Source organism: Crocodylus porosus, unplaced genomic scaffold (genome assembly GCF_001723895.1).
Source record: "Crocodylus porosus isolate Cpor-Errol unplaced genomic scaffold, CroPor_comp1, whole genome shotgun sequence".
Classification (NCBI taxonomy): domain Eukaryota; kingdom Metazoa; phylum Chordata; order Crocodylia; family Crocodylidae; genus Crocodylus; species Crocodylus porosus.
Window position 1 is genome coordinate 58419059 of NW_017728886.1, and position 9427 is coordinate 58428485.

Genomic DNA, 9427 nt, shown 5'->3' on the forward strand with positions numbered 1-9427 from the left:
CCAGCCAGGGTGAGGGGCACAGGACTCAAGGAGGGGGACAGGGGAGGGTGCAGGATGCGGGTCCAGCGAGGGGTCTATGCCCTGCTGCCGCTTACCCAGCCAGGGTGGTGGGGGGCAGGATGAGGGCATGGCTCGCTCTGGGCAGAAGGGGCCAAGCAGCAGTAGGGCTTAGACCCCGCTCCCAGCAGTGCCGTGCCCTCCCATGCACCCTCCCGTGCTGGCTGGGCAAGTGGCAGCAGGGCATAGCCCCTGCTCCCAGCGCTGCTGCCCAGCTGGGGGGTGGGGTGCGATGCAGGTGTGGCTCGCTTCAGGTAGAAGAGGGCAAGCAGCAGCAGGACATAGCCCCTGCTCCTAGTGCTGCCGAGCCTACATCTTGCCCCCACCCCCGCCCCTGCTGAGCAAATGGCAGCAGAGCAGAGCCTCTGCTCCCAGCCCTGCGGTGGCCACATCAGCACTAGAGGCAGGGGCTCTGCTTTGCTACAGCTTGACCAGCTTGGAGCAAGGGGGAGGTCACTGCTGCTGCTTGAGCAGCCGGGGGGGGGTGCAGCATACAGTGCAGGCACGGCACTGCTGGGAGCGGAGGCTATGCCCTGCTGCCACTTGCCCCCTTCTGCCTGGAGCAAGCCACATTCATATCCTGTCCCCACCCATGTCCCGGCTGGGCAAGTGGCAGGAGGGCATAGCTCCTGCTCCAAGCACTGCCGCTCCAATATCCCATGCCCCCTGTCCCAGCCCGAGCCCCAATCCCTCCCTCCTCCATGCCCCTTCTCTCCCCCTCCACCCACCACAGCAGACTTACCAGCTGGAGGCAGCCTTGTCCAGCGTGGTGAGGACTACTACTTGTTTAGCCTACGGCTGAATCTCCAAAGCGGTGCCAAATCTTCAGCTCGGATTTGGCCAAATTGAATCGGGACAGTGATTTCAATCTCTGAATCAAATAACTGTCCTTCCGAAATTGGCTGAATCTGAATTCAAAATGAATACTCGCCACTTCACACAGGCCTATTGAGCACCCTTGTTCTCTTACTCAATAAACTAAAGATATCTAAGAAAATAGATCAATGCAAAACTATAACTGTGTTGGAAAAGAGAGACTATTCTTTCAGCTACATTTCAAATCTATTTTGCAGCACCACAGACCAACATCTGAGCCTCCAATGGGTTGCTTCAAACAGGAGGGACAACTACAAGCACTCAACAACCCAAGATGCGATTTTCAACCAGTGCACATTATGAAATGTCTGAATGTTGCATGAACGCACACACACATGCATACACACTCCTTAGTGGTAAACATAAAAGGCATTATAAAGTGATCTAGAGTTTGACAGCTTCTTTATGGTGTCACACTTCTGCAAATCACTGCTTCATAGTATCACAGCTATGACCATGAAATTCCCAACAGTCATATGGTACTGTTTACTGTCAAATGCAGTCACCCTAGTTTATTGCCAAGTGCAAAATGTATTTGATTTGTTAGTGAAAGCAGTGACATTAAATACCGAATTAAATGTTGACAATAACACTTCCAATATTTAATAAAACAAATATATATTAATCTGTTGTCATTTTGAGAGGCACATACACAACTTTAAGATATAGAAAAAAAGAGACTACCAAACATAATTTACTTTGCTTTTAATATGAATTAGATTTAAATATAGCCCAAGATACTGATGAAAAATCTGATTAACTATTACAACTAACACCAGCAAACTTCACCAAAATCATGCAACTTACGGATGATAAGGCATTCTTCAGTCCAGCTATTTGTGCAGATGAAGACGAGGATGCATCTTGTTCCAACATCTGCTTTAGCTTTTCTCTTTCAGTTGATATTGTACTAAAAGCTGACCTTAAGGTGAAGTACACTGCAATAAATGTTTAAGAGTCAGTTACAAAAGAGCTCCCAGTTGTAGAGCAAGTTGTGAAACATTTCCATTTCAGTGCAGCATGATATGAAATATGATGAAAGAAACAAAAACTGTGAATCTAGTAGTTCAGCTAGAGTATTAAAGATGAGCACTGCTATTCACAATTAAGACGTAAATTTTTTAATAGGAAACACTAAACTATCGTTGCTAGGATGAATCTGGAATAATTTATCTGTACTTTTTTTCAAAGTGCGATTTTCATGTCTATATTATAAATGGCAGTAGTGCAACTACACATTCTTAATTTGGTTCTCTTCCTTAGTTTCATTTTATGAACGACCACATTTATGTGATTCTAAGACAAGTTTTTTTCCCCCTGTTTAACATGGCTAGGGAGAGAAGCAGGGACTTGGCAGGTAGGGGGACAGGCACAAGCAGGGGGCAAGCTGCTTGACCTCCCCATACCATAATTCAGATTGCCCCTGCACAGTGGGATGTCTGAATTAAAGACAACCCGCAATGATTATATTCTATACGTGGAGAAATATAAACAAATGTATACATTTTCTATGTATTGAATCTAATTATTAGGGGGGTCATCTTAGATTTGAGTAAATACTGTAGTAAAATTTTCAGTTAAAAAAAATAATCAAGTTGCAGCAAGTGAAGTCTAGGTTAGATATTAGGAAAATATTTCTCACTAGGACGGTAGTAAAACACTGGAGCAGGTTACCTAGAGAGGTTGTGGAATCTCCATCCTTGGAGGTTTTTAAGACCTGGCTAAACAAAGCTTTGGCTGGGATGATCTAGTTGGGGATGGTTCTGCTCTGAGCAGGGGGGTGGACTAGATGACCTCCTGAGGTCCCTTCCAACCCTAATTTTCTATGACTTTATGAAATCTTCTGAGGGAATATTCTAAGGTTCTTAGGATACTGCAGTATATGTCAAGCCACCCTGCAATTGCAGGGCACCCCTGGGGAAGACCAGGACCAATGGACAGAAACTCCTAGAAGGCCATTTCAGGCTTGATACCAGGAAAAACTCCTTCAGTCAGGGTGTCCAAACTGTGGAAAAAACTCCCTCCAGAGATGGTGCAGTCACCTACCCTGGAGGTTTTCAAAACAAGACTAGATAGTCACCTTGTTGGGGTCACCTAACCCCAGTTGTCTTCCTGCCTTGAGCAAGGGGGCTGGACCCAATGATCTGCAAGGTCTCTTCCAGTCCCTAATGATCTATGAATTCTTTCCAAGTGATCCGTGGGAGACTCTGTGCCCTTCTGGGAATGCAAAGGAATTGCAGGAAAGCACAGGACAATTTTCAGCACTTGAGTGCCTTGCCTGTGTCCTTACTGCAAAGCAGGGGGGATACCACCCTGAGTGAAAATTTCACTTCAGCTCTGGCCTATAGCCACGATGGGCCAGCTAGACTCATTTGAAATCACTACTAAATTCATGTCAGATTTTTGCAAGTGGTTTGAGCCAGGTAAAAAAGTATCACCCAAATAAGAGCCAGGTTAATTCTTGCAGTGCAGACAATGCCTCAATGAAGCAGCATGGCTAGGAGTGGGTGAGTGCAACAGTTTCAGACTCCAGTGTAGATGCACTGCTTGAATGGCAGATTCTAGGGAGACTTTGCCATAGCAGCACCAACAGCCTCACGTGGTGGCAGCAGCAGCCACAGGTGAGGGCACCATGCTGTTCCAGCAGCTGATGCTGATGGTGATACAGTGGGAGCTGCCAGGGATGGACATGCATGCACCCAGGAGTGCAGCCCGGCAGCTTGGAGAGCAGGATCTGGCTGGTAAGTCTGTGGAGGTGGAAAGGGGGTGGGGAGGGACATGGGAGGGCAGACTGAAGCCTCTGTGATGAGGGAGGGAGTGGGGCTGGGGGTGCTTGCGGCTTCCACAGGATGGGAGCCGCAAGCAGCTTGTCCAGAGGGATGTGGGAGGGTGGGGACAATGAACGGGGGTGTCTCTTGTTGCTGCGTGCACCCTGGGGGAGATACAGGGGGCATGTGTCCCCTGGATCTGTGCACAGGGAGAGGGTGGACTGCTCGCTGCAGGCTGTGATCAGGGGTGGTGCTGGGCTTCTCCTTGTGGTGAAGAGGACTAGGCTGAGGCTGTGCTTGGGGTGGGTGGCAGTGGTGCTGGGAGGGCATAGCCCCCCCTGCCATAGCCCCTTTTCTAGTGCTGCCACTGCCTATCCTGAGTGCAGCACTGGCTCAGTTCCCACACCGGGAAGGGCTTAGTGCTGCCCCTGGCCCCAGCCTGCAGCAGGCAGCCTGCCCTTGCCTGGCACACAGATCCAGGGACACATGCCTCCTGTGCCTCCTCCAGGGTGTGCACAGCGGCAGAAGCTGCCTGCCCTCCTGCACTCCCCAGATTTGCTGCTTGTGGCTCCATCCGGCACCCCACCCCAGCTGTGCAGCTCCTGCCCTTGCCCCACTCCCTCCCTTATCATAGGGGCCTTAATCTGCCCCCCCATGCCCCTTCCCTCCCCTTGTTCCTTTCCCCAACAGACCTACCAGCCAGATGCTGCTCTCCAAGCTGTCAGGCTGCATAAAATTGGCAAGGTTATATGGCTCGCTAATAATAGGCCATCTGTGTCAGCCAAAAAATCTTTATCAATGCACCCCTAGACTTCAGTGTTGGGACTTGCTGTCCCAGTGTTGGGACTTGCTGTCAAGATTTGCAAAAGTGATCAGGAATTTTAGGAGCTTTTAGAACCAGAGAACTGTGGTTATTAAATACAAATCAATATTGCTGAAGGAATGATCCAATTAGTTTTTATGTCATACTCAATATAAAGTGTACTGGAAGCCACTAATAAACTACCACTGATAAGTCAGAACTGAGAAATAAGCAAAAGAATAATTATTAGCACGTGTCCAGGAGAAACAGATTGATGATGCTGTCTGAATAGGCCAATCACCAGATTAGATCCAACTCTTATTTACTCTTAATTAAAATAAAGTTTGGCCATAAGGAACTACTTGTAATTGCAATGAACAACAAGGAATGTTTCTTAATATCTTTATCACAATATGACAGGGCATAAAGAAGTGGGTGAAGTTTTAAACACCGTACTAAATACTCTCAAAGATGACAGCAGGTAATTTTCTTTAGCTCGCATGTAGAACATCAGTATTCCAAGTCATTTTCATAAGGTATTTTTCATTATTTCTACCATTTGTGAATAGTGTAGAAAAATGTACAAGAGAGGTCTTTCCGTTATAGCTGTTTTTTAAGTATAGTTCCCACAAGAGCTCTAAATCTCTTTTTTCCACAAATATGGTGATAGTTACAGAAAACACCTTGAGAGCAAAGGGGAAAGAACTGTATATAATTGTTGAGTTATACTAAAAGAAAGCTCTCCCTTAAAAATATATTATTATCCAGATGCAAAATTAAAATCTGTCATTTCAAAATTTTGAAATGACATCAACAGAAGCTCTAATGATCTAATGTAGAAAAAAAAAGGTACATATCGAGAAGTATACGAGCACATTTTAAAACTACGGCAAGAGTACAACTTTAGTGATACATTTGGCTTAATTTGTCACAAAAGATGATAAACTCCAATTTTTCCCCATCCATTTTTCATTCCTTTTAGTACCATAAAACAGGGGGCAATATAAAGCAGCATTAACAAAATATTATTTAACCCTCATAAAAGGGTACACCAGTCAGTTCAGGCACCCTAACTAATGTGTTGTGCCATGAAACGCATACCAATGATATCTTAAACTTCTATAAGAGTAAGATTTCTCCCAAGAGGATTTGGAGGAGGAAGTGTCCTTAAAAAAAAAATTTTAGTCTATTTTTACTATTGATCATTTCTTTTCAAAGTTATACCATTTTTTACAACATTTGACATTGCCAAGCTCTGTGTTTGAACTTTACGTGAAGAGTTTCTTTATATGATCATACCACTATTTTTGCAAATAAGAAAAACTTAATGACATCACTGATTATTTTGTATAAAAGTGCATTTTTAATGAACTGTCCTTATTAAAAGGTGCAATGCTTAAAAAAAAAAAAATCTTTAAGACTTGTCTGCAAAAGTACGCTTCTTATCCCTCCCTTTCACCCTAAAAAACATGGGGTACAATGACAGATTGAGGGGCAAGGGAGACACTGGCCTCTTCATGATAGCAAAGCATAACTAATAAAATATTCTTGCAGAAAAGACTGACTAGCAGCAGCTCAAGCTGGTCTGCTGGCTGCTTTACATGTGATTGGATTCTTCTGTATTCTCTAAAAATAGGTTACTACCATAGCAACCCTTGCATTACAAACAAATGTTAGCTCTGACATAGAGTGAACTATGCTAAATGCAGATGTGCACGCATGATCACACAAGCGCCTCATGGAAAGTACAGTACACTGCTGCAATCTATAGAAATTGATTTTAGAACTATGGCTTCTACTAGAATCTAAATCTATTGCATCTAAACGTGTAAGCACAGGCCATCGTTAAACAGTGAGTTAAAATTATAACAGTTCCATTTAGCTTGGTTTATCATCTCAAGCTCAAACCCAGATGAAATCTTAAACAGAGACCACTGGAGTAAATTATTAGCAAAAAACACTAAAACTAAGGAAACAATGCTCCCCCCAACCCACAATTTTCTCCTTAAGTTAATTTTAAGAACTCTGTTTTTTAAAAGTATATATGCTGCATACATCTGCACATATTATATGTGAAGCCATATAATCTGCATCTTATGTAGCTGGATAGGACTCCAATTGTATATGGATTTCAAATATGAAGTTCTGAAGAAAAAGGCTGTTTAGTGACCTAAGACTTCCATGATTCAATATGTGCAATGTGTTGAGGGGGTGAGGAATGGGAAGAACTATCCAAGGCTTAAAATTTTTCCTCTTAAATCTAAAGCATGCTCAGAAGTTGCACTTTATTGTTTTACCTGATACTTCACAAAAGCACCCATGACAATCTCAGTTACCTTTATGCGCAACGTGACACAAGTCTTCTTGCATTTTAGAAAATTCCGCTGATGTTTCCAAGCCATCAGAGTAATTTTTCTCTTCCACAAAATCTATTGTAGACAAATTTGGATTGGAAGCATGCAGTCTCAGTGGGGCAGAAAATACTGAAGGCACCTATGAGAAGGACATGAACACGAACCTGTAATATTTTCTTCGTTGTAGTCATTGTCCACAGCATTTAAGCAAGGCTTAGGCAACAGCAATGGAAGAAAAGCTGTTGAGTAGCAACAGATTCCCATGTGGAGCACACATTTTGCAGAACAAAGTGGGAAGATAGTCATGCTCCAAGTTCCAAACTTAAAAGAGCTTTGGTAAAACATTAGATGAAGCATGAGTTTTGGCCTGGCAAAGTTTATAGAGACCCTCCTACAGATATGGACAAATATATGCTTTTAGCAGTTTCAAAAGAAGTGGAGGAGCTGCTGCTGCTACTCAGGAGGCCAACAGCTGTTGTGCTGTAACTGTTACAGCTGTAAAGGGGGGGGGGGGGGGGAAATCACCCTAATTTTTACCCTCAGTGAAGCAATGTTAAAATTTGGAGCAGTTTTGCTACAGGCTCATGCAGGCATAAAAGTTGCAGTACAACCACCCCAGTAACAGCTTTCCCTCCTCTTTTGAAGCAAAGTGTACACTTCTCTATACCAGCTGTTCTCAAACTGTGGTCTGCAGACCACCACTGGTCCACAAGTTCCATTTAGGTGGTCCACAGAAAGGTTGCAGAACAATTAAGAATATCTGTACTTGTAAGGTAAGACTACTGATATTAAAATATAAGTCATGTGGTTTGATTTGTAGAATAAAAAAAAGGTTATTAAAGTAGTCCACTGAGACCCTCAGCAATTTTCAAGTGGTCCACGAAAAGAGAAAAGTTTGAGAACCACTGTTCTATACCCTCTATTGTACATTAGATCAGGGCGGCCCAACTGGGGGTAAACACCCATCCCCTGTTCCTCCCATCGTTCCTGCTGCTGCTAGGGTTTTCAGGATCCCCCCCTGTCCCCTCCCTCTGAGACGTGTTTCCTGTCTCTACCCTAGGTGGGAATAGTGGGGACTAGAGGGGTCCCTAGGGAGTCCATGTGGGGTGAACAGCCCTGCTTCAGATTATATAGCTACCCAACAATATGTCCGTCTATCCAATGGCTCCAGAAACCTAAACATTACTGTAGGATTTGCACAGGAGTGAACTTGAGGAAGAAGCCAATATTTTGATCTATTTTTATTATAAATCATACGGTCTGGTACCTAATTTTATCCATAACTTGACTAAGTAGGATTCAAATTCTAGCCCAAGGAAGGCTCAATAAGTTAAACACTTGAGAAGGGTGGACTAGGACAAGGGAAGATTTCAATTACCTGTAACATTCCCTTAGCATCTTTACTAATAGCTCTGGACCGCCATCTTCTGTGTGTCCTTTTTTCCTTTTTTGGACTTTCAAAAGATCCACCCTTTAAAAACCATCAGGAATGAGAACCATATTAGAGGGTTATAAAACTAATGACAAGAAGAAATGCATCAACACCTCTACAGATATAATTTTTCACAGCTGACCTGTATAACATTTATAGCAGGTGCTGAATAGGTTCTGTGGAGAACTTCCATGCTCTGCAACAGCTGGCTCATTTCCAGTAAATATGTGTGACAATGAGAGAGGTCTGTTTGGAATAAAAACATATTTTCAGTTGCTCCCAAGAAATGAAGACACAAAATAATTATCGTGTGCAGATGAAGTCATATTTTAGCGCACACTTATATTCAGCATCACTCACTTAAAAGAAATGATTAGAAAACTCACATAGCTTTCTACTTCTAGGCTCACATATGGCACCCAACAAAAGTAATCATCCACTGACAACTATTCTGTACAAAATAGGATTTCTCATGTTAGGTCTAGTTTGTAGGAGACAGGCACCAGCAGCACAAATATTAGGAACATTCAGAACCAGTCTACCTTCTTATTAGAGAAGACGACGATGTCACAAGACTGAATCTGTATTATTCAGTCACTCCTAATCCTAAATCAAAATCCATCAAAGGAGTAAACTTCTGCAATTGCTATGTGTGCTGTACCCATTCTACAGGGAAACCATTTCAAAAGAACTTCACATTGTAAAACAATAAAATATGAGCAATACCATTCCTATGTATTAAGATCTAAATTTTCTAAAATGATTAGTGATTTTAGATGCTTCAATTTTGAGTACCCAACCTGAAACATCTTAAAGCCTGACAAAGTTATAGGTAGATTCCTAAAACTACATTAAAAACAAACAAACAAACTAAAATCAGGCTGTTCTGAGAGATTTCACGTTAGACCTCCAAAAGTTGAGGGGAAAGGGGGGAAAAAAAAACAAACAAACAAACACCTCACTCTTCCATTGAGAAATGTCATGGAAATTTTTTGAGTATGTGCTGCCAGTACAGAAGAGGTTAAACTGACATGCGCGGTTTGAAGCTGTGAGTGGAAGTTTCCAAGGCTCACCTAGTCCTTGCCCCCTGGGTGACCTGCGGAGCTGTCAATCATTGCTGACCTACTTTCCCCACAGA

At 43.2% G+C, this 9427-nt stretch overlaps 1 protein-coding gene across 1 annotated transcript in view; it reads right to left on the reverse strand.

Moving 5' to 3' along the window:
- Positions 1-1623: 1623 nt before the first annotated feature.
- LOC109308065 (oxysterol-binding protein-related protein 3-like) overlaps positions 1624-9427 on the reverse strand; it is a 20173-nt gene continuing 12369 nt past the window's right edge. Inside the window, exons 6-9 of the mRNA XM_019532339.1 lie at positions 8432-8535; positions 8236-8328; positions 6840-6996; positions 1624-1871 (exon numbers count right to left, since the gene is read on the reverse strand). Coding sequence (XP_019387884.1) covers positions 1690-1871; positions 6840-6996; positions 8236-8328; positions 8432-8535 — 536 coding nt within the window. The 3' untranslated portion in view covers positions 1624-1689. The remainder of the gene's footprint in view (positions 1872-6839; positions 6997-8235; positions 8329-8431; positions 8536-9427) is intronic.